Raw genomic sequence first — 26130 nt, forward strand, 5'->3', positions numbered from 1 at the left:
GAAGAGCATTTGGGAGTTACGTTTTATACACAATAAAACATTTTGTATTAAAAACAGTCTACTGAAATTTTGTATTAGTTTAATGTGGGGAATGTGTTAAAATAGTACACAAATATATTAAAAAGTTTACATGCTTTGACAAGGTGCGTATGTAAATTAAATATTATATCTGTATTTTTTAAATATATTTCTCATGTTAAGCTAACACACAATTTCAGTGAACTGTTTTTAACCCGAAATATTTAACACTGTTTAGGAATGCAAAAAAAGTGTAAATCTAATGTAATAATTTTTTGGAGTTAAGATAATCGAGAAATCATATATTAATTGGGAATAAAGAAGAAGCTTGGTATTTTAAGATTCTCCACAAACGCAGATCGAAGAATATTCCGAACGCACATTAACACGCTTTCAAACATATTATCGTCCTACAATAAATATTAATATCGACAATATTAATATATCTAATGCCACTAAAAGATCTGCGTTGCTCTTAAAGGCGGACAAAATTCTTCAATCTATTTTAGACCGAGTAAGGAGCAGTCTTTTTTAATTCTCTCCAAATCTGAGTCTCGCACAAACAAAAGTCGAATTTGAATTTCAATCACCGAAGTATTTAATATCGCAGGATAGAAATTAGCGAAAGAGGCTAGCGATCGCACAATAAAATTCTCGCTAAGAAATACTCGACTGAAGGAATAGGCGAAAAAATCCGCGTCCCTTGAAGAACGAGAGTAGAAAGGATGAGGCGTTCTGTATTTCGCTACATCGCACACTACTGCGAGCCACATTCACTTCTGAGTTTCGCCCCCTTACGAAACTAACTGCGCCAATTAACTCTCTCCCTACAAAGCAATTAGCGGCGCTTGTTCGACGTTGTGCTCGCTTTCGCGAACAAACTCTCTCCTTCTTGTCGAACATCGCGCGAACCCTAAGGACTCTCACGCGCTATGCGGGCCATCGTAAAGCGCGGCCTCCCTCGTCGCAATTTTCTTCTCAGACATCGGCAAGGTTTTTCGCAGTTATTTCACGACTTTACTCAAGAATAGCGAACTTAAGTAAAAACGACGCGCTAAGTTTGTTTACTTTCACTCGCGATATCGTGGATTTTTTTTGCGATTCTCCTCTCCTCAACGAATTATCGAAGAAGAAAAGAGGAAGTTGCAAATATAAATATATACGTAAAATTATAAATAAAAAAAATATATACAAATATATCTACGTATTTGATACCGTATCGTAAGAAAGAGAATAATACCGTGTGCCGTGTGCGCGCCTGAATTTCGCATTGACTGACCGGAACGCGCATGCCGAGATATAGAACGCGATTAATTATGCATACCCGTGTAACAATTACGGCGTGTCATATTAATTTGGGTACGTAACGAGCGGATTTGCCTTTTGGCGTCTGCGAATTCCGTGCGATGTTACCCATACGCGCAAGCGGCGTTACGGACCGAATGGATAATTAGCGTTAATGAAGATGCCGTCATTTTGAGGCGAAGGTCACAGGTATAGCAGTTAGTGCAATAATCATTCGTCGCGATTCCGAGCGATACCACGCTCGGTGCACGTGTATGAGATGCGCTTTGTACGAGAACGCCGTGTGGCTTTACGACTACTTGCCTGCAGCTGTTGAATGCGAAAATGCTGATTGGCCGAATGTAAAAGGATTATACGCTACAAGCATTGTTACGGTAAAGCCTCGGCAGTAGAGCGAATTATGTCGCGATGGAGGAACTCCTTCACTTAAGCGGGATGAGGGGGGAAGCGTTCTCTGTTGAAGTCGCGTTGCGTTTCAGCCCGATACCTAAAAATTGCGTTGATAGTTCTACTTCGAAGGTATCGACGGGCTGCGCACAAGTCGAGATTCATGCCCGCGTTTCGTGAAGCTTCGACTCGGCTGCGGTTATTAACGGTACTGCCGAGCTCGCTGGTGCCAACAAGAAGATAACGCGACGGGACGGACGTGGTTTCGGCGCAAATCGTAATTATCGACGAAAGACGCGAATACGAAGGCGCACGCCGGAGGGAGACATGAGAGAAATATTCCATTTCACACGCGCACAGGACTAACGCATTGCGCAAACGGGACTCGTGCAGGAACGAGGACACGTATTCCGTGTCGCGACTGGGAATTATTAATTACCGTAAAAGAGCAGTCTCTCTCTCTCCGTCTCGTAAGGAGCGACGCGAATCCGCGGCGTTTCATACAAGGCCCTTGTCGAGACAACCGGCATTGTATCGCACACCTGAGAACCGTTCCTACGATACAAGACGATGCAGCGCTGCGAGAATGACTGGATCGCGAATCGCAATCAACGACGAAAGCTACGAATGGAGCATCCGTGAGCTCCGGCTCGCAGGAACCGAAGAAACGGAGTCGAGCAATTCCACTAATGTTCCCGTCAGGATCGCCCGTCTACGCCCGGCCACGACCCACGATGCGTTTCTGGCATTCCCTTAAACGCAATAATGCATCCATCGGCCACCCCCGATCGGCGCGTGATCGCTAACTCGCATCCCTCGTAACACGTCCATCGTCCGGCTCCGAGGACGATGCACGACGGAGGATGAGAGTCAGGGGAAAGGAGGAGGACGGCGCATCAATCAATTCGGCGGCGATGGATCCCCGTCAGTTTCGCCGCGATATAATCGGCATTTCCTCGCATCTCCTCCCACCCTTTTTGTTATCGACAATTATTTACTCCATTCACTGCGGAACGAAGCACCCCTCGCCGAGACCGATTGGAACTTTCGCTAACGCACATATAAATCGCGCGGGGAGACGCCGCCGAGCGAAAAACGCGTATCGCGCGAGAATCAACAGCGCGATAGATGCGGGAATCGTGTTCACTCTACTTACGCTTCGGCAACAATGCTCATAGACAATGGAAGAAGTAGCGCGATACGATTCTCTTTCTCTCTCTCCCTCCCGAGGAAAACCCGGCGCGGTCGTACAATGAAATTTCTTGCACAATACCGGCGCTGCCGGCGGTGTTGGCGTAGCGCGCGCAGGGCAACAATAGCGCGCCCGACGCCGTCTCGAGCACACCGGGGCCTCCGCTCTCGCGATGTCACGTAGGAAACTCGATTTTCTCGCGATTAAGTACCTATTATTATACGTTATGACTCCTGCGAGATCTCGACTCACGCGACGGTCCTTCGAGAGAACCGCCGCATAATTGCGTCAACCTCTTCTTCTCTCCCTCCCTCTAAGAGCGCGAGGTCGGTCGGACGGCATCCCTCCGCGTCGCGAGATTCCTCCGCAGCTTTTCGAGCGATCGCGCTGAAACGTTCGCGAAAAGCGGAGGAGGGGCTGGTTAATTCCGTGAATATCATTATTGTCTCCCCCGGAGCCTCGGCACGTGTTGCCGGAACTGTTCTCGGCTTGCGAGCAGTTTTCTTCGTCCTGACAGACTCCTCGAGGCACACTTCAGCCTGCGCGCGTCACGTACGCTCCGCACTTGATTTATGAATTTCCCGCATCCCGGAGATCCCAAGATCCATCGGCGTCGTTCGATCGCGCGCTAAATTACTTCGTCAATCCCGACAGGCAGCTCGCTTGTCGAACATTAATCGTCAATCCCGCCGCGACATTGTGCAACACGGTAGCCTCGAAATAACGTTACCGCGTCCCTTGTAATCTACCCCCGGAGTCGAGGAAACGAAGGACGCTCCGGCGGACAAACTCCGCCGCGAATTTCGTGCGATGAAAAATGTATCAACGGCAAGGGCGACGCGGACGGCGGCGCACCCGAGCGAGCCGGCGCGGATTCACGGGATAATTGAGGAAAAATTCGATAAAACATTAATATCGCATCTTGCCAGGCGTAATTCCCGCCGAGTAATTAGAAACTGTGTCCACGGCCGACGATAGCAGATTCATCTTCGCGGCGTTAGCTTAAACCGATTATCAGCGTCAGTCCGCTGCCTGCCGACCGATGCCGTAGCCGGTCCGATAATAAATATATGAAAGGTTTGATAAATTGCTCGCGCAACGGCCTTCAGACACTACCGCCGCACGACGTGCGCCATTTATCTTATCCGATGTACTCCCATCGGCCGAGGGACTTGATCATTTTCGGAAGAGCCCTTGAACGAAAAAGCGCCCGCGAGCACGTCGGAGATTAACCGTTGCATAATTCCGTTGACGTGCATCAATCTCGCACATTCAAGAAAGCCTGCCGTGAGCTTATTGAAGGTCGGCAATATAACTGACGAATTCCGCGAACGAAATGACGACGTAATGTCGCGAATGTGTGTGCGTATGTATGTGTTTGCAGGAAATCGCGCGTAATCCATGTGGTGGTGTCACAAATCGTGTCTCGCGCGACGTCGGGAAATCCTCGTCCGCAATCTTACGTCGAGCGCGCCCGACCTTTCATCGTCGCGAAAAATCACGCCTCTTGTTTTTCCCATGGAGATTAGCGCGATTAATTAATTATTCGCGAACGTGCAGAATGCAGTAATCTCGGTGGGGATTTAGGGAACTCGGTGAAAGTCAGAAATAAACAACGCGCGCGTGTCGCGTCCGTCGCACGGGACAAACAGGGATTAAAAATGAATTAGTCCCCGTGTTATCGTGCCCTGTACAGCCGTGGAAGATTATACAAAACCGTCTCTAGCAGCAAATATTCGATGTATTCTCGTTCGAGAGACCGAAGGGAAATGAAGACGAAAATTAACGCGCCGACGGCGCCCCTTGCCTATCGCGCGAGATAAATCTTGCGATAATTACCGAAAAATAATGTAACAATGATTTCCCGCCTGAAATTCGCAATCATAAAATTATAAATTTCGAGAATTACTGAGTTAACATCATCAAGGTAGAGACATATGGAATGTCCCGCAAAATGCGGCCCTATCAAGTACATAGTGATTCTTCGTGGAAAAATAGATCAAAGATTTCTCTTTCCTTTCCGTATTGTTTTCTCTTCCTCTTTCTCGTTCGTATTTATGTACATATTGACATGCGATCAAAGATTGCTTCTTTATATTTGTGATATTTTCTTTCGTCGTTTGTATTATCGGTCTACCGATATGGCAACTGTATACATCGGTACGATTTCCTCGTGAACGACACCTCGTATGATTTTCTTCCTTGCGTTTTATTTATTTTCTCGCAAAAAATCATTTTCTATCCGATAGCGACGTATTTCGATAGCGTGACATCCCGTATCGTGAAAACTGTTTCGATGTAACAGCAAACATCGCGTGCTTCTAAACATGTTCATTTCGTAGGAAATGACACGTGCCGTAAAAAAAAAAAATCGAATATGCATTGATCCGAGTTCACTTCTACGTTTGCACTTTTGTCGCGCAGTTTCTCGCCGAAGTTTCTGGCGGGAGCATCGCCGGGTCAAGTTGCATAATGTAAGCGAAACACGGCGCGTCCGAACCAAAGTAAACACGGGCATGCGTTGCATACTAATTAATACCGTTCTGTTTACGTGTCAGTGTGTAATAAATGAGAGTTGAAAGCAGTCGTTATTCATCCAAGAGTAAAAGCAACTGTGATAGCGCGCGTTATATATTAACATAAGCGGCACATATTTGAATGTTACAGAAGATGCAGCAAAGCTGGATCATCTCATCGTTCGTCAACTATTTATACAATTGAATCGCTGTCAATTTCACCGGTCATTCGTTTATTTGCTTAGTCATGCATCTCATGCATAACCACCTAGAAATAGCATCTAGATCAATCGAGAGAGAGGGAGTGGGGGAGCCAGAGAGAGGGAGAGAAAGAGGGAAAGAAAGAGAAAGAGAGGGCAGCCTAACTGAAATGCGTAAACTAAAAATTCAAATTGCGATATTATCACGTTGCGCTCGCGACAGCGCAGTTGTATCTACGAAACGCAGAGGGACAAACAAACGTTTCTCCGCGCGGCCGTAAGCGTTACTATTTTTATCGGTTCCATCTCGGGCGTCAGAGACGCCGTTAACGCAATCACGCCCAACAACGGCGACTTTATGTCCGATTTTTGCAAGTCGAGCGGTCGTGTGCTAACGAAGCGCCGGCGTACGTAATTAAATCGCCGGTTGTAAAACGTGCCTGTAGAAATGTCGACGGTATTCAGGTGTCTCCCCGACCCACCTTTTTCCACGCGCTGTCCGTTCGCCCCCCCCCCCCTTCCACCCGTACACTCCTCTTTCTCTTTGTTTTCCGTGCACCCTCCCGCCCGCATAATCCGATAAACGTGATCCGCATCTTAAACGGAATTGGTATTGGTGCCACCCTCAACAAGTTCGAGTAGAGTCGTTTCGCCGATCCAATGAACCGGCCGACAATTTCCATAAAAGCCTTTGTATAATTAAAGAAAAAGGTAAAAAAGATAAAGGGAAAATAAATCAACCGCGAGTGAAACGTAATTCTGCAATGCCCGCGACTGCTTGTCCGGAACGTGATGAAATGTTCCCGTTTGGGAATCTTGCATTTTTCAACTCGAGACAAGAATAAGCGTCTACGTGGAATTATCAGCCATTTGAGGGACGTTTCCGCGTATCGTCACGGAACGATTACCGAATCTATTGATCGTGATCGTCGCACGGCTCTCATGATTACCGTACCATCTGACCGAGGCGGGAAAAATCGCCGTCGATTCCGTCAATTATAAATTCGTTTCCCGTGCGCTTCCCTTAACGCGAATATTTATGGCAGGCGGCGTATTCTCCGGTAATGTTGCTTGAATATATCGACAAGCACGGCCGCGCGGCATTAAAGCTGCAATATTCCCTTAGAGCACAGGGCCTTCGTCTATTTGGGTTGTGGTGCTTATATCGCTACCTTTTAGCAAAATTTGACTGTACAGCAAAGCCATTAACCGTGCGCAGATACAACGACTCAAACGATGCCCTCCGGTCGATTGGTAATATTCAGGTCACATCATGGCAACCGCTTCGCTTCATGGAGATTACAACGTGGTCGCACACGTAGAAAATAACGGAAGACTAGGTGGCAACGATAATCTATCGAAACACGTCACATGCGCACGCACGAACGTGCGCGCGAGAGCGTGCTTTTAATTATTATAAAACATGAGAAACGATGAAACTCTGTTAATCCGAACACCTGTTTCCCTGTATCGAGGGATGTGTGATAAACTTCGATCCGTCGAATATCTGGATCGTTTCATCGTTATTTTCGTATCTTGCGCTGTTATAATTCTCGTTTATGCGGTTAGAGAGCAGCTACCAGCGCGTTAACGCAAGAAACGTTCGTGGTTACCTATGTTATTTAGTGTCTCAGCGTGTATAACATCGTAACTAATCACAAATCTAATCAACGAGCGAGCTCGTTACGTACCTCCCGTGCTTGGCGGCAAATTCGCGTGAGATCATTGTGCATAATATTGCGCTTGTGTGTGGTACGCGCGTGTGCGTGTTGTACGGATGTGTACGCCGGCGAAGCTCCAGATTCTCTCTCGCCCGCTCGATCGGGGGAAGCAAGTCGAAACCGCGCACTGGAAAATAATATGTAAATTATCCGCGGCCGTCGAACGACGATACATTTAGAACTGACTCTCCGTCCTTCGAGATCTATTTTACGTAAATTATGTAGAGCTCACACGAAGTTGAATCGCTAAATATATTGTAATTTGGCGGGGGGAAGTATAATTCCATCATTAAAACACGCAGACTATTGGCGCGCGTTGCCCGAGTCGCGGAATTTTGAATCTATTCAAGCCAGCCCGTGTATTTAATTTGCTTAATCGTCGCGTTTACCGGCTCATTTCGCGAGCTATTTTGCAATTCATCGGAACAATGCGGCGAGCAAATAACTTTGGCGAACTGTGAAAATAAACGCCTGCCGATTGCTGTAAGCGATTTAGCGCGCGCGCGCGCAATAGAATTTTCGTTCTATCCGACCGCACCGCAGGGGTGATTTAGTCGCGCTCGACGCGTGGCTTTACGGTGAACATTTCACACGATATCCGACACTGCGCGAATCACCGCTATCCTTTCGCACGACTTCATCCTATCTAAAACTCAGGGCGTGACGCGAAACCGCGTTAACGGCGGATAGATCGAATGATTTATCCGGTTAGCGATCGCACGGAAAAATTCCGGATTAAGACTGGCGGGATGTTTTCGCTCGACCGACATATTGGGTTGATGCATAATTATCCGCCGTTTATTTTTTGCGTATTTATTACTTATGAATATTGGCGTTTGTTTACTTTTTTCATAAATTTCCATTCTTCTATATTTACTTAATAGAAATGTGTGTCGAAAATCATATTCACCTGCGCCATATTATGCTCTACCGCTTCGAGAAAGGATAGACCGCAGCACAGTCATTCCGCGATCTTAGCGATCTTTTTGGCGAAGGAACACGGCTGCCAGAAGTGCTTGATCGTCGATACGCTGTCACTTCCGCTGGATATCTTATTCTGCTTCTTTGATGGTATGTTGATATTTCTCACGTTGACAGCTACGGCATAGTTGCACCAACGCTAATTAGGTTTAATTACGACCGTGGATACACTTCGTTACGTAAAATAAATAGCAGCAGCCATGCAGACGACTTTGAAGGACATTGTGAGGACATAGTAACGGCATTTTAATGAATAGTTTTAAGAAAACAGGAAATTACAAAGAATGGACACGCGAGTAACATGACATGCAAAACGATACATTTTACTGGTGGAGGAATAAATGCTACTTCATAGCTGCCGATGTTACCGTTGTAATGTACTGTTTGCATCAAAGATGCCACAAATCGGCCTCAGGCACGTGGGGAAAAGACGCACACAAAGCGCGTGCCGTGTACGTGACCAGGTCGGGCGCTATCGGCTAGTAGAAGGAGACAGACATATGTCTACCTGCCTTCTACTTTCTCTCTCTCGGCCGAGTTTCCCGCGATACGACTCACTCACAGTGACATGTACATGACACGTGCATGGCACGTGCTTTGTGTGCGTCTTCCCCTCATGCGCCTGAGGCCGATTTGTGGCATCTCTGGTTTGCGCGATATTTTACACGCGCGTCGCTTGTTCGTTGTTTCTTCTTTCTGTATAAACAATTCATTGGAATCCTCTTATGATGTTCTTATAATATTCCCCAAAGTCTGCATGGCTGTTGTTATTCGTTTTACATGAATTATAACTACAGTTCTAACTAAACCTGATTCACGTGTCGTGCAAACGTAGTCTATATGCTGTCAATATCGCGGCGTAAATAATTCCGAATGCAAAAGTCGCAGTACACTTAATCAGCGTCTGTCGAAAGCAAAAAGTAATAATTCATATCGGCCGGCGCTGATGTGCTGTATGACACTTTTTCATCTCTCGTTTCTCGAAGAATACCAACATCTCGAGACATGGTATTAACTGCATACTGAAATACGATTACAAGCGATTACAAGCGAGAATCCAGAAGAACTCAGCGGCAATCTGAACGATCCATGGATGCGAGTGCGTTACGCCTTTGGCACGAAATCAAGCATCGTTCCCGCCGAGTCGGCAGGATCGGTAATTACGAAAGGACGCGCGGTTAAGGATACTGGAAGCGAGACGGAAACGTTCGATGAGCGGGCAACCGGGGAATAATTTCGTCTGTCGCACTTCCTCGCTCGTCACGATCTCTTACTTCACTTCTACTTCGTGAAATTCGTTGCGGTTTTGGCGAAAACTAAAGGGATTCTCGCTTCGCGGAGGAGACATCGCGTGTAACTCATTTGTAGAAGATAGAAGATGTGACGGGGCGAGCGCACTTTGTTCGGCAACTCGAAAATTATTCCTTTTTCCTCGCTCTCGTCGTGCATTTTTTTGTTGGACTTTCATATGAAGCGACTTATTTGTCTTCAAAGTGTTCTAACATTTATAATGTGTTTGTCATGTAATGTCAAAGGAAGGGGATTCAATTCAGTATCCGTGTAACGACTGTGGAAAAACCGTATTATTATATTAATTACATACTCCCACGACTGAAATTGCACGATTATTTAATTTCATTGCGCTTGTATTGGTATAACTATTTTTAATATGGTTCATAATTTAGTGAACGAGCACACAGTAAGTGAATATTAACTGTCGTTGCGAGCCTGGTAAACAACTCATTTCCGCGATTCGCGTTGAACTATCCCCAAGTCTGCGAAGTTTACAATCGGGCGAAAAAGTTAGGCATTCGAAACGCTGGATTTGCGAAACGTTAGCGACGATAAATCCGCGGCGCCGTACGTTCGCTCGCGGTGAATATGCACGTGCGAACATCACGAGCCATTTCGCACGCCCGGAGCGGCGCGGCGTGGCGCGACGCTCGGCGTCGCCTACACGTGGCGCCGACGCGTTAACGCTCCCCCCTCGTACTTCCCGAAGACGGAAGTTTAGCCCCCGCGACACGTAATTTCCACACCGGCGGAACTTTGCCGGTCTATGTGTTGCGCACTGCGAAGAGGACGACGGGGGAGATGAAGAGGAGAGAACGAAGACGACGACGACGACAACGGCAACGACGACGATGCCGACGAAGCCGACGATAAACTGGAGCTCGTTAACATCAACCGTGGAACCTGCCCGTACGAGATACGCCATTTCTGTAAATAACTTCCATTCCTCCTGCAACGAACTTTCCCACTTCTGCCCGCGGTTTAAGAGGAAGAGAAGCAGAGAAAGAGAGTGAGAATGAGGAGGGCGAGGATGACAAGGCGGTAAAATCGAGATAGTCTCGCGGCTCGTAACAGCCCTTTTATGGGGCCGGAAACTGCGGGAAATTAAAAATTATTCCTCGTGTAAACGTTTGCACAGGCGACGGCCCTCCGGCTTGGGGGGCGAATGACGGAAATGAGGACAATGCCCGTCGAGTAGAGAAACGAGCTATGCATGGCTGCTTGATTTTGACCGCGATCGGAGAAGAACGATAGATAAGAGAGGAACGGAGGAAAAATGTTGGTTCTGTCGTATTTTCCGCTTGGCTGTTTAACCTTTCAACGCGTTTGTGGATTTATACTGTTCCGTGTGTATTTAATTCTTTCGCTTTCATTTCGCTGATACTGCGCGATTCGCGAATTCGCCATTAAATCGGATTTAATCGGAGCGTTTTTGCGAAAGACGAAGTTACCTTCTTCTCTTTTTCAAACTGTTGGCCATTTCGAAAAATCCCCCGAAAAAATAGTTCGAGAGAATAGTGTTTTATATTAAAAAATACCGATCTTATAATTTACCCAACTGATTAGTTTACGTAGCTCATTGTTCCTCTCCGTCATCGCATTATTTTGTAAATAAAGAAATTACGCATGGAAAGAATCAAATTAATATGTATGACTATTTATGCGTACGTTAACGGCGCTGTCTCATTTTGCGAATGTATCGTGACGGAAATTCCGTGCTTGCCCAACAGCGAGGTTTGACATGTCGTTACGTTTTACGTTTATCTGATAAACCAAATGAAATACGTTCGTCGGCCGTAAGCCGCATTAGTATTCAAAAATGCCAGCTGCCAAAGCACATTAAAAAAAAAAGAGCTCAACGTCAACCGACGCCATGTAAATTTAATCTCGTTCTTTTTTCTTCCTTTTATTTTGTGCCTTTTTCGCGTTACGCTATCCGCTAGGAGACACAAATTTTTTAATACACCGACGTAATACGTAATAAAGCACTGCGTTCGTAATTCTACGAAAGGATGAGAAATAAGAGTGTAACTAACACTCTCCGGTAAAAAGGGGTTAGGGGAGGCTGGAGGGAGGTAGGTGAAACAGCGGAAAATTAACGAAAACCCAGACTAGCGATATTTTCTTTGGGTTGCGCACAGTTGCAACTTTTTTTATCGCACGCACTTTGCGGTAAGCAACCACAGTAAGAGAAATAGGGGAGAATACACGTGAAATAAATTGTGGTAAAGGAAAAAGATCACCCGTCGGTGCTTATCGATGGCGTCTGGAAAAAATCTCGAGAAATTCTAAATCGCACGTTTTATCGCCGTTATGTATTAAATTGTGTTAATTGCGTCTTTCTTTTTTTTCTCTCCCCATTTTGCTGCCTTCTCTTCCTTCGTTCGTCTCCCCGGCTGGCCGTCGACGAAAAATATCGGTGACTGTAATTACGACACGCGCAAACACACGATGTATGTGTGTGCGCGTGTGTGTACACTGAGAAAAACTATAATGGATTCAAACAAATTTTATTTAAACTAAAAAAATGATTTTTTACAATTTTAGAAGATGCAAAGATTTATTTTAATTAAAAAATTCATGTCACAAAAATATATTTGTTTGATATGAAAAAATTTTTTTCTCAGTGTAGTTATCGAATATATACACACATATATATATGTAAAATACATTACATCTAGATGTATTTGACAACAGTGGGATATCAACATGGCCCAATTGTGATATTGACGCGGCGGTGCCGTCGTTGTGTACATCACGAATTGGATTTAAGTACCAATAATCTAATTATTATTCCGTGCCCATCAATGTCGTACATCGATTATCGATATGTCCGCGTCTCTAATTGCAATCCCAAACCATTGGCCTAGTAAGAGGCAAGCCGCGATCGCATCGGTTACATTGGGCCAATTATAAAGGGAGGGTACTATGGGAACATGTGATTGCCGCGCAATCAAATCGCGAATACGTGATATATATGCGACATAATGCGAAAGGACTTCGTCCTGATCATGACAGCGTGATATGTCAAAATTGTAATATAAATAAAGCAACGATTTTCTACATATCACTTAATTACGAAAACGATTTGTCGAAACAGCAGCTAAGAGCAATGATTGCAATTGATGGCTGATAATTTTTCACTTAATATTGTATCAGTTTTCTTGTTCTTGAAATTCTATATAAACTATATGTATAGATGAAATGCACAACTCAGTGCGGCCCCGTCTTTACATATATCTCTATGACACTATCATTTTCTTAAAAAATAGTTGCGAGTTGAAAAATCGACGCGGCTTTGCATTTCTATCTTATCACGTGCGTTTTGTATTTCGAGATTAAGACATAAATCCTCTTACGCGCGGACGGGCAGCTCGCTCGCTCGCAGTAACGTTTGAATCCTTTTCTCGCGAGAGGCGAAACGTCAGATAAGTTTCGTCACGGCGCCCGGCATTCACCGGCGCCGCCTATACACAGGGTGTCCGTCATCGAAAAGAATTCCGCGCGCGTTTCACATACCGACGTCAACGTCTCACGCGAAGCGCGAGAGGGAACGGGCGGAGGAAGTAGGGGGTTGAAATAAGTCTCCGATATTTCTTGCATTCCACGTGAGAAATGCACCGGTGATATTTAAACAGGACGCGTCAGCGTGCAGAATAGTAAAAAGGGAGACCGCGAGAGTGAGTGAGTGGGTGAGAGAAAAAAGTGAGTGAGTGTGTATGTGTGTGTGTGTGTGTGAGGGGGGGAGGGAGAGCCCGAATGGGATTGATGTGCATTTTTATCGCGGTGAAATCAGGACGCCTTTTGAAAATTTATAATGTAATAACATGCCCGGCGCTGACGCCGTAAATATTCGCAACACGTGAAGTGTTCGGTGTCGCATGTGCAAAGCAACACGGAATCAAGGATTCGCATCCTCCCCCTCCCTTTTTCCGCTGCCGATAGCTTGACGAGAAAAACGTACGACTGAGAGAACGTGCACCGAGGCAACGATGCCGGTAAATATATGAGGTTACACCGCGACTCCTACGATATTTTAAAATTTTCTCGCGTGCGCGCGGCAAATTATTTTTGGTGCCACGACGATATCAGGATGTAGGAGGAGGAGAGGATGAGACATATAAGTTCGAGCGAATTTACAAGAGGGAAACCCTTAAATTTCCGCCTGACTACCGGATAAAATATTTCCCTCTACAATTTTTTATCTAGGAATTTCCCGTGCATTCACGCGCACCTCTCGAGGTAAAAGGGAAAAAATCCTTTCGAGACGCCGACGACCGATGATGGACCGGGTGGTCTCGTGCGTGCTTTTAAAATCATCGTTGGGACATGGAAATGAGGTAGCGGAAAAGTGCCGCGAAACGAATTCATTTCTTCGCCGCGAGATTGCACGTTGAAAGAAAATAGATGGCAATTCTTGCAATTCTTCGTCGGCATTCGCGCGGGGTAATTTTAGCGATTATGGACCTTGTGAACAAACATTAATACGATTTCATCCCAACGCGAGCGGCAACGCGTGATTTGAATTTTTTGAACCTTGTCGGATAATATCAAAGAAAATATTTCGCTTTACCGTGTTTGAGTGCATTGTTAAAGTAAGTAAAGTAAAAAGAATAACAAAGCTGCCTTGGGGAGTCGCGCGATATCGTTACAGATCACTGCGTGTAAATGCCGATAATAGACTACTTTAATCGCTGTGTAAGGCGTGGGAGAAAAGATATCGTTTTTCCGAGAGTTGGAAGCAGCCGCATTATCTTGGCAGGAAGGACGGCAAACTTAGCCCGCTTGACCGACTAACGAGCGTAATTACAGGGAGTCTGGTATTGCACGAAACACACAGGTGGTGTAATGATGTAACTTGGGAATTACCTTTAGGAATTGCTCACGCGGGAGCAATTAATACGTGATGCTCTCGGGGCTGATGCCTCAAAGCACTAACCGTAATTTCAATTCATTAACAGCTCGGCGCAAGACACTCGCTCACCCGAGGAAGAAATAAAGAGTAACGTTCGCAACAATAAGAGCGCAGAAAATTACGAGTTACGCCGGTAAATTACTTTAACACGAAGGTATTATGCGGTTCGCGGGACAAAAATTAAACCCCACGAACGTAGAAAATGTTAAAACGAAAACCGCTCCCGGCCGGCAGGAAGATTGGACGGTTCTGTGTAAATTTACGCCGAGTTTCCGTTATCTGTACCGCGCTAAAGCAATTAAGTTGCAAAAGTTCGCGATATATCAACATTCCTCCGACCGCGATTTACGCCCCTACGGCGAGCGCGGTCGGAAAATATCGGTTTTTCTTCGAAGGTATTCAGAACCGATGCTACTAATGGGGGGATTCCAATAACTTTGGCGTCGGGAACGATACGGGAATGTTTTCCGAGAATATATTTTCAGTGGTGAATACGACGGTAAAAAATAAAAGACCGTATAGTTTCCTGTTCTCGAGTTGTCCGCGATAGTAGAGAAGATCAGTGTGGTCGGTAGTATTTTCATATAGTAATCTATTTGATATTATATTATTACTTTAACGAGGCTGTACATACAGGATGTTCCAGAACTCAATGGACAAATTTCATGAGCATATAGAATGAATTGTGAACCAAAAAATTTCCCTACCATTTTGTAAACAACATGCAAAATTTCGAATTATTAATTATTGGCCATGACCAAGGGCTTGTTTAACTAATAACTCAAAAATTTGCGTGTTATTTGCAAAATAGTATTTGTAAAAAAATTTTTTCGTTCAGAGTGGCCTAATCTACAAGTATATCACATCTGTTGTATCTAGCGACAAACATCAGTATATTGAACCTTGAACCTGCCGCTAAGTACAACGGCTGTCATAAACTTATAGATTAGGCTTCTCTGAACGAAAAATCTTTTACTATTTTGCAAATAATACGCAAATTTTTGAGTTATTAATTATTATTGAGTCATTAATCAAGCCCCTGTACATGGCCATCTTTAATAATTAATAACTCGAAATTTTGCATGTTATTTACAAAATGGTACAGGACTTTTTGTTAATCTTCATCCGTTCTACGTGCTCGTGAAACTTATTCATTCTAGGATACTCTATATATCAGAGTGGCATGTGTTTGTAATAGTTAGAATACATTATATAATGTAGGACATATATATATAAATTTGTAAACCAAACTATGTTCATATTTATAGACGTGGATCGTCGTGCTTTAGATGGTTGAAAGTCAGTCAGTCGCCTCACGTCAAAGAGTCGACCCAAGTTAAAATTTTGGTTCTACATTAATCCTGCAAATTCCATCGAACTTGGAGAGTCAATGCAGCATCTCTAGAAATAATATTGTACAAGTTACTATCTTACCTTGATATTATTAATATTTATTGTCGTTTCTGTTCATATTGAATCTTAAAGAAAAATCTACTTCACAATTATTTGATATTCGATTATCTCAATATTTTATCTGTATTTGATCTTTATTTGTAATTTCAGTAAATAATATGAATTAAATAACTTAATTGCAGACAGAATATGTGAGGTAATAATGGATATAAGAGATAATTAATATGATAAGTAATATGATTATTTATAAATAAAGGAATAACTTCTTTTTATATCAATCCTTTTATAATTATCTTTGTGAGTGAAGTTGGAAATATCGATAGAATATGGAGATTCAAAAGTGGTGAAAAGGAATAAACCATAAAATCAAAAACGACAGTTTCGTATTCGATAATACGATAAAAGAAGCCGGTACACAGTTGTAAATTATTTACGATTATCGATTGAGGACATAATTAATTGCTTACGCTGGCTTCCGAGTTATTGCCGCTTCCTTCATAGATTTATTCTCGACGCTTCATGAATAAATCCATGAAGGATACAGCTAACTTGGAAGTCAAATTAAACGTTTCTCTACACCGCGGAAACCTGAAATATCAGTATAATTAATTCGAGGTTCGTGTTCACAGCTCGTTATTCAACTGTTTAATATTTCTCGCATAAAATGAGTATAGCTACAAGTTGATGAGTAATCAAAGATTAAACTAAATTATTGACGTCACAGCGCTGCTGCGTTTTTTGTTGATTTCTAAGGATAACTATGAATGTCAGCTTTAATTTCAATTCGGACATCAAATTTTCCTTATATCCGACAAGTTCATCAAATGTCTATTGAAGTCGGAAATCTGTATAATAAGCGATTTGTGACTCACCTGGAAATATATAATGTATCGCCGGCCATAGTGCCTCAGCGTCCTTTGTCCCGGCATTTCACGCTCCAACCCCCGCACCCCGGCAATTTGTGTTCTCCATCTTTGCTTTTCGTTTCAGCTTTGCGTCGTCTCTGGCTTCTATCTGCTCCGTCGTAACACAGATATCGTCACTTGCGTCAGATGCGATTCAATTGGAAAAACGCGTATTAATGAACGCGATGCCGACGAAAGAGCGGGAATGAATATTTCAAGAGCGACGAAATCTGTCAAGCACCCGACGGGAATCGTAACTAACGGTTCGTTTCCGATGTCTCCGTAGGGGAGCGCCGCTCGCTCGTTGTGACGTCACGCGACTCACTCGGTTCACGGAGAACGCGACGTGGAAGTAAACACAGCAGGCGAAAGTTCCATCGCTCGTCGTTGTCAAGTCTACGTAGTTCGCTGAGCGACCGAGAGATTATAACAATCGGTACTACAAGGACATTCCGAATCTTTGAGACGGACCGGTTTTTCACTGTGCATCGTGCGTATGTCCGAATGTTTTCGATCGAGCCGGCGAACGACATATTCGTGCCATAGATTACGCGTGTGCCCATAATCGTTATTCTCGCCGTGAGTAGAATATTTCGTCGGCTCTTGAAATATCGAATCGGTCTCTCTCGTCGACGTCGCGTTATTTAATACCAACGCGTTCTTTCTCGATCGAGTCGTGTTTACACGAATGTCAGTGCCACGGAGGAACAGCCAGGAGCCAGGATGATGTATCGGGAAGCGCGGACGGAGGACATTGATCCAAAGGTCTGAATAATGATAATGATACTGTTTTACCCGTAGAGTCTCTCTATTGATCGTGCAAGTTCGACGGAACTTACGAAGTTCGTAGAACCGAAATTTCGACTCGACAAATCTCTCGCGTTGTACAAGTATATTCGCGAAAATTCCTGCTTCAGTTAGCAGAATGGTTTCGCATCCGTGGAATTACAGAAAACCGGCCTGTTAGTTATATGGATACCTGTTATTTCACGTCAATGTTGAAATGCTGTCCGATGCTTTTCGCATCGTTGTTGTTTTCTAAATGGGTTAGTTAGGTTAACTGTAATCAAGAATCTCCAGTCAGACATCTAATGTGAATGCTCCCTTCGTCTACGTTACATCATCTATTTCCTTATCGGCACACGAAGAAATCATTTATTCACCGTCTTCTTTTCACGCGTTGTAGAACAAAATATAAACTTCAGCCGCAACGATACGTGACTTCGCCGCGTGTTTTATTCTCCCCGCATCTGTCCGCCGAACGCGGATTCCCGTGTGAACGCGAGCTGTGTTTCGCCGTTTTTTCAAGCGACATTCTCACAAATTACTTCATCGCCGTCGTACTTCCGGGGCAACTCGCGCGATAAACACGTAACAAGCATCGTGTGCGTACGAGACTCACGTGCATACGACGATTAAGAAAAGACGATTCCAGCCGTAGCTGCCTGCGGTGTTTCTCACGTTCCTTCGCGCTTTCGGGTGAGTTTTCACCGCTCGTGTCCTGAGAGAACGCGGCGTATGAACCTGCGGTGAGGACGGACTTTTGGAAAATTTCAGACGGTCGCTCCGGAAGCTCGCGTTGTCACGAGCCAGCCCGACCCATTCGCAACGTCGTGCCGGGCGAGCGCGCTGCCAAGGAGTTACGGGCTCCTTCGACCTGCTCCCGACGCGTACCCGGCGTCGGTGATATATATTCCGGCGCAGCGTCGCGACGCTCAAGGGTCTACTCGAGTTACGCGCGATCGAGGAGCGCGGAACGCTCCCTCGGAGAGCTACATTGAAAATTATGTGGCCGTCTTATCGCGCCGCTTCACCATCACGTCCCGGTGATCGTGAAAATCGTCGGCGAGTATGCGAAAGCTGCGATCGAAGACTCGCTCTCGTCCGACCAACGACCGACTGCGTGCCTCGTTCCAATGGCGTTTTTATGACGACGATTACACTATTACCGCGGAATCGGCTTGCGCAACGGTGGTTAACGGCGTGTCGCCGTATCGTTGCAGCGGGGAGCCCAATCGAAGCGCGGGCTCTATTATCCGCCGTACAATATGATATTCGAGCGGATTGTTTCCCCGGTTATATTCCTCTGACGTTCCTCGATGTGCCCGGTGTGTACCGGGGTGGCTCGCAAATCGAGTCCAATCGAGGAGTGTCGATTTATCACGACGTTTGCACGCGGCGAAAAGCCGAACCCCGGTGGAACGAAATCCCCCGGAAAAATCGGCCAAGTCGCCGGAGATTTCATCCGCGGATGCACGAGCATGCCGGCGCATATATAGTAACACATCTTTTCCCTCTTTCTGTTGCAGATATCCAGGAGTTTTACGAGCTGACGCTGCTCGACGAGTCCAAGTCGGTGCAGCAGAAGACGGCGGAGACGATTCGCATCGCGGACAAATGGGAAGCCAGCGATGGACCGATCACGCCGACCTTCGCCCAGAACGACGTGAGTGCCGTCTCCTTTTCCTCCGTTTTCGCGCGATGTGCACTATGTGCTAAAACTCGAGATCGGCCCGAAACTCGCGACGAATACGCGGGCTGAATCGCGGAATCACGTCTGGGAGTCGCGCGATATTCCTCAAACCGCGGACGGTAACGATTGGATTCCACGATTTCCGCGAGACGATGACATCTCAACGAATTCGCGCGCACGCGCGCTTCGTTGTTCCAGCGAACGCGATCGCAGCGTGAAAGCGCGCGATGGAAAAATAGAACACTAATCACACGTCGCGCGGCCATGCCTATCGCGCAATTAGCGCCGGTAATTATGATCGGCTAGTCGATTGGCCCGCGGGGTATCATGCGGGTCCAATCAATCGGCGAGCTCGCCGATTTTAATTGCTAATTGCGGACCGCGTTACCCCTTCCCGCTCCTGTCCCGCGACTCCGCAATCGATCGATCGTAGCATCAGGACGATGTCATGCCGGCGATGTCGTAGCGGCGAACGATCGACGCTCAGCACGGCACGACGATTTCACCGTACATTTCGTTGCCATCCCGGTTCACGTACGCCCACTTTCGGGTTAACCCGATCGTTAGTGTAATTTCATGACGATGAAAATACTCGCGACTGATGAGAATACTTCGGCGACGAGATAACGACGCACACCCCCCTCCCCCCTGCCCCCGTCCGTTGTTTTCGGGAAATAGTTACAGTCATACCGAAGAGCCATTGTTGCCACTGTTTTACGGGCATATCTATTGAAATCGGCACAATCGAGGCGCTGCCTGGAAAAATAAAAACGCCGAATTTCAGATATAACGTTTTGACGTTGCCGCCGTTCGAAGGCAGCGAACCGTAACTGAAAAATATCTATGCAATAAAAAAGGAAAAAAGAAAATTGTCGCCTCTGTCGGAAAGTCACGCTATGACATTAAGAGGTCATTAAACAATTATGTCGCACCACGAGGGGGGAGGAGGGTTCTATTTCGTGATAGCTGTAATGGTAGGGGAGGGGGGAGAAGAGTAAAAGCCACGTCACGTTAAGTCCTCGGTAGACGGTGCTTATTTTCGTGTTGAATCCAAAGATATTTAATAACGTAATATGGAGGCGGATGGAGGTAATCCACGTGTCACGCAATATAAATATAATACCTTACAAATAAGAAGAGAGAATATATATCCAGATACTTTGTGACAGAATGTGACGAAGGGGGGAGGGGAGGGGAAAGGGAGTAAAGAAATACTGAAATTTCACGTGACGTAATTGTTGAATGACCCCTTAACGTCGCTATTTTGCGGAGTGCGGCGGCGATCTTCGCTCAAAGGGACGCGCATTTCAATGGAGCCCTGCACCCGGGCAGCAATTGAGCACGACAGCTCGTACGTATAATTAGGTGTACGGCAAATGAATGATCGAGTCGATCGTGTATCTCACGCGAAGGAAACTGATAAAGCAAATTGGTGGAGCCGCGCGACAGTGAGAACGACGGAGAAGTTCCTCGGTACTTTTATTGCCGTCGCTCCGCGTGGAGTTTCAGTTTCCTTTGAGCGCGACGCGACGCGACGTTTATATAGCACATTCCGCGCGTTCATTTCATCGCGCGGACAGATATCCGCGTGTGTGAAAAGCGTCCCGTGAAATTCTTGCTACCGCCGGGGGAAGGAGGGGGGGGGGGGGGGGGGTAAACGAGCAGCGCGTATCTCGCTCGACGCCATATAAAGCGACGTTAAACGCCCCGGCGGCACAATGCTTCTCGGATGCGCATAGGAAACACGGACTCCGGTAGAGGCTGGCTGCGACCGGTGGATTCGCACGACACTGTGCATAGGTCTGCTTTCTTTTATTCGCATGTGATTGAAATTAATAGAATACGAACGTGCACCCCTCATGGCGTCGCGCGACCCTCTCGAATCTTCCGACCTCCCAAGAGAAGCTTATCAGACATTTTTACGGCGCACGCTTAAAAGTGGGAAGGACGCGACGAAAATTCTAATGAGAACCCGTGTTTGCCCGTAATGCGGTAATTACTAAGGAGCGCGAGAGGGCTCGAGGGCTCACATAATGACGTTAATCTGTCCCTGTGAAGGGAATTAAAGAGATACGATCTTAATATGAAGTTAAAGTCGAAGTTTCATTTGTCGATCAAATGTATCTTGGTACGCGACTCGAACGCAGATTTTCACGTTACCCTCTTTTCGATCTTGTAAGTACAGCAGAAGAGGTTCTTTCTGCAAGTCTGTTTACGGGCGAGAAATTTAAACTTACATCGATGTTTGCTTGTTGTGAAAGTATGAGTGTACGTAACGACAAGGAAGGATTATACTGCAGATAACAATGTTTCGTAGCGAAGCGAAATATCAGCCTCTTTCTCTCTCTCTCTCTCTCTCTCTCTCGTGTATATAATAAGCTACGTGATCGGCTGAGTGTCGACACGCGCGTGCAGTATGTACTTACGCTACATATATACATGCGTACTAATATATGCCCGTACGATCAAGTAAACGTTATTGCATATATCGGAGCTTCGATTGGATTAGCCCGTCACGCGCGGCATTTCTGCGCGATGGAAGATCGAGATTGTCGAGTTCCGTATATTTGACCGTACTCGATCGCTCCGATCCTCGCTAACTCGCGCTGGAAATTAATCACGTGACTTGAGACCGGTGCGTAATTTCTAAAATGAATGGATTATATTTGCTGAGAATCGTGGCGCACGACGCGCGATTCTGGCGGCGAATCGATATCGCTTTATCGCAGTCCCGACGCCGACTGCCGACACGCATCAAAGTTGACGCATTAAATTTAATTCGTGGCGGCAGAGAAACTGCTTTGTAATAAAACGCTAATTACGCAGTACTTTATCATAGAACAAATCGACAGCCCGTTCGGCTCGAGCAAAACGGAGCAGTAAATTCGCCTCAATTATGTTGAATTCAACTGCGATAAAGCACTTTTCATGTAATCACCGTTGCGTATGTAATTTTCGAACGGACTTCGCCGCGATAGCGCTCGGTTGCGACCCACCTTTTCGTCGAATATACATATACGCTTGCGAATGCGAAAAAACGATTCGACAAGATAAAAAAAAGGGTTTAGTTGCGTATTTACCACTCAATTTATTGCCATTTTTAGGTAATTATCTGTTTTAACGGACACGATGGCTTTGACATATGTTATGGAAAACAACCACCTAGGTAGCCTCTGGCCAAGTTTCAGCTGATATGGTCTTTCTTTATTACAAAATTATTAACAAAAGTTCTTTATGAACAGTCTGCACTAGTCACTGAACAGTCAACTAAGATGACAGTACCATCTTAACCTGGAAAGTTGAGATGACACGTGGAATAAACGTTTCGTTGAATTAAGCAGACAGTGAACGAATCAAACGCGTTTTGATTGAAGGAAACGAAATTTCTGATTCTTATAATCTAAATTTGGTTTTTATAACCAGAAATTCTGTTTCCTTTAGCTAAAACGTGTTTGTTTCATTCACTATCCGGTAAATTCAACCAAATTTTTTTCTGCATAATGTCTTAATTATCCAGGCTGCTGATAAAATTACTAATAAATTTTCTTGTTACTAAAGACCGCCAGATAGAATCTTCTGGAGATTATACTTAGAGGAAGTTCTCGACATATAGTTGTATCAATTAAAACGAATAATTACGCATTTTTATTTATAGTATTTACGGGACAGCCTCGCGTTTTTCCTCTGCCGTTATAATTTCTCTTGAATGTTATAACTTATACATAACTGTTTCCGCAGATTTTATGTTGAATTATTTTTATGACCGTAATTGTTTTTGTTTGCTTGTTTGAATGGTAGATTACGTAATATTAAAATAAAAAAAATAAATGCACGTCTTTGTCTCTCGATGTGCATGCGCGGACGCGACGATATGGCATTTTTTTTTCAAATTGATTGAACGTAGATTTGATCGGGTTTTAACTGAAACAATTATTGCGCGGAAAACCAACGCGATATTCTTCAATTTTGAAGTAGTAGCTGAATGGGATGCGATAACGCGTGTCGCGGCTTTATTGAATATTTGATAATTTTATATTTTATTGCTTATAACCGAACACACACACACACACACACACACTATCATCATTGCCGATAATTAAATTCTATAACCGGCTAATATCACCCAGAGGATGATTTAAAACAATTTCCAAACACGGTCGAAAATTATTTCATTCGATTCGCAATTACCGCGTATATCAAAGACGCTCGATAATTGATAATGAGATTGATGACGAGTACACGTTGCAATATTTCTTATCGGAAACTGAAATAATTGTTCCTTAAGAATGCCTGTCGTCGACGCTTAAATTTCTGTGCCTTGACGATTACAGAGGAATTCGAAAATTGACGACAAAATCTTGTTAAGCTTCTCAATTTTAAGTAGACTTTGACAGAATTTCGACTCGAGACATTATTATCAAGATACGTATTATTAAATCGTTTGTTGAAGACCAATGAAATTTGTCCGGAAGATTTCCGTAATCGACAAAGTTCATGCGCGTGCACTGAATCACAAAAAATAAATTCTGCGGACGATCACCGAAATTCGCCCAATCCAGGGGCGTTTAATTACCCTTTCTCTAGACAAACGATAAATCGGCGGAATGTCGAGCGATGCGTCGCGCGCCGTCGAAACGCGCGCGGCCTCGGAACAACAGTTAACAACTTCTAATGGTGCATTAAACGCGGGCCATTACCGTCGCGAAACAACGCCGCTGTTCTTCGTTATAGCGGCCGTTTTGCCATTCGGCCGCTGTCAAAACTTCGATACACATTGCTGAACTGTCGCGCTCGCTCACCGCGGCTTTTACGAGTTTAAATTCGCGCATAGACGCGACCAGCCAGTGCTATCTGAAATAACGCATTCACACCTCATAATTCTAATTATAGTCGTAACTTTATGCACCGTCCGTGAGAAATGGAGAACATTCAGGCAAGTTTCCAATGTGACAGGGGGGAATCCATGGGGTTCCTGTGGTGTAAATGACACAGGAGATTTCTTCATGAATATCCGTCATCTCTGCAATAGTTTCGCAGTTATGAGTATTAGACGCATGTGTGTGCGCGAATTAAAAAATCGTACTTTGAATGTGCATTGCATTCTAATCAGTATCGCATATCGACGCGGGTACAAAAGTTTCTCTCGATAACGTTACCCTCACAGCACTTATTGCCACGCCCCGCGAATATCCGCAAATCCGGCTTTAAGGAGCGTGCCAGGCAGGGAATATCGCCGCATTGTAAACGGACGATATTTCCCCTGTTTGTTTTCCATTACTTCGCGGAAGGCGGCAGCCTGCGCCACTGTCGGTGGAATATGCACCACTATGATAAGGGTCTGCTGCACTTGGTGTAATGGAAAATTCTGCACCACAACCACCACCGCCGCCGCCACCGCTGCACGTCGCGAATATCCTTCCACGGTGTCCGCCCCGGTTCTTCCTTGCCGAACGAACGCGATTTCCCGCGGGACGGCGAAATCGATAAGGGCCCCTCACTTCTTCTGACCTTACCTCGGGGAAGGTAGCGGAAAGCGAACGCGGGGAGATTAAACTGTCGGTGCTCGTCGCCGTCGATCGATTTAAGTATCGGTAAACAATAGCGGACAATAATTCAATTTTCCGCTGGCCGCTGAAGGCCGAGTCCTCCCTGGAAGCTGCAGTTTGCGAATGAACGCCCACTGTTGTGTGTGTGTTTTTTTGTTCCTTTTTCATACCATTGACCCTAAACTTGACGGAGCTCGTGAAATATACGTTCCATTTCCATCGTGTATTTCTTCCGTAATTGAAATCTGTTCCCGCATCCTGATATTCGTTTTTTCTAATGCTATTAGAGGAGACCGAGGCTAGTTGATTTAAAGGGGTAATTGATTATTTCTGTTGTCTTCTAACAGATTACAGATCGAACAAATAGAGATTTCAAACATATCAAAGATGATTATGAAATCCCTATCTGTTCGATTCTGTAATCTGTTAGAATACAATAGAAACAATCACTTATTCTTTTAGCCAACTAGCCCCGGTCTCCCTTAAGCGTAAGCGAGGATAAGTGCGCGTCTGTAAGAGTGGCGTAGTGCGAAAGTGCGTGTAATACCTCCTAAACTTCTAATTTCCGTGGAATCTGCGACAGAATTCCCGCGGGGGGAAACTTTTCGTGAGCCATCGAAGGTTTTTAGGTGGAATTTTTCGAGGCCACTAGAGCGAGCTCGGTTAACGGCGCGGTACTGCTTAGGGCTCCGAAGAATGCGGGAACTTTTCTCCAACTCGCTCTCTGAGTGCGGAATTTTAAGCTGGTCGTGCTCGAAAGCGCACAAAGCTACCGCTGATGCTAGACGGCCAGGTCGCAAAGCCGCTCCCTGCTTTTCCGCCCGTCGTCGTTGGCGACTTGACATTTTGTAGCGTGAACGCTATCAAGACGAACTGTTCGTCACTTTATTCCCGCGAGTTGAAATCTCCCTGAGCCGCGACCTCGCGCCGTAATTACTCCGTTTTGCGAGAATTCATAAGAGGATGAGAGAGAGAGAGAGAGAGAGAGAGGGTAAGAGAAAGGAAGAAAGAGATAAAACGTCACAGTTTGGGAAAAAGAGGATCACCCTTAATCGTGAGATGAAATTATAGCCGCTTCTCCGACGGCGGTACTGAACGCGCGGTGTTCCTTTTCGAAGCGACAAAGGGAATTTATAGCGCAGTAGCCCCGAACCGAAACCCATTTCGTCTCGGAAAACGCGTCCGTTTCTCGATAAATGGAAAGTGGTTCAAACGAGAGCATTACCGGGCCTTCGATCCGCTTAAAAATGCATGTGTTGCGGCCG

At 45.3% G+C, this 26130-nt stretch overlaps 1 protein-coding gene across 11 annotated transcripts in view; it reads left to right on the top strand.

The window, feature by feature from the left end:
- LOC106741986 (disks large 1 tumor suppressor protein) overlaps nucleotides 1–26130 on the top strand; it is a 541974-nt gene that overhangs the window by 244609 nt on the left and 271235 nt on the right. For all 11 annotated transcript variants that reach the window (XM_014614501.1, XM_014614504.1, XM_014614497.1 and 8 more), the window contains one exon: nucleotides 19156–19292. In XM_014614501.1, coding sequence (XP_014469987.1) covers nucleotides 19156–19292 — 137 coding nt within the window. The remainder of the gene's footprint in view (nucleotides 1–19155; nucleotides 19293–26130) is intronic.

Source organism: Dinoponera quadriceps, unplaced genomic scaffold, assembly GCF_001313825.1.
Source record: "Dinoponera quadriceps isolate SergipeBrazil2010 unplaced genomic scaffold, ASM131382v1 scaffold696, whole genome shotgun sequence".
NCBI classification, from domain to species: domain Eukaryota; kingdom Metazoa; phylum Arthropoda; class Insecta; order Hymenoptera; family Formicidae; genus Dinoponera; species Dinoponera quadriceps.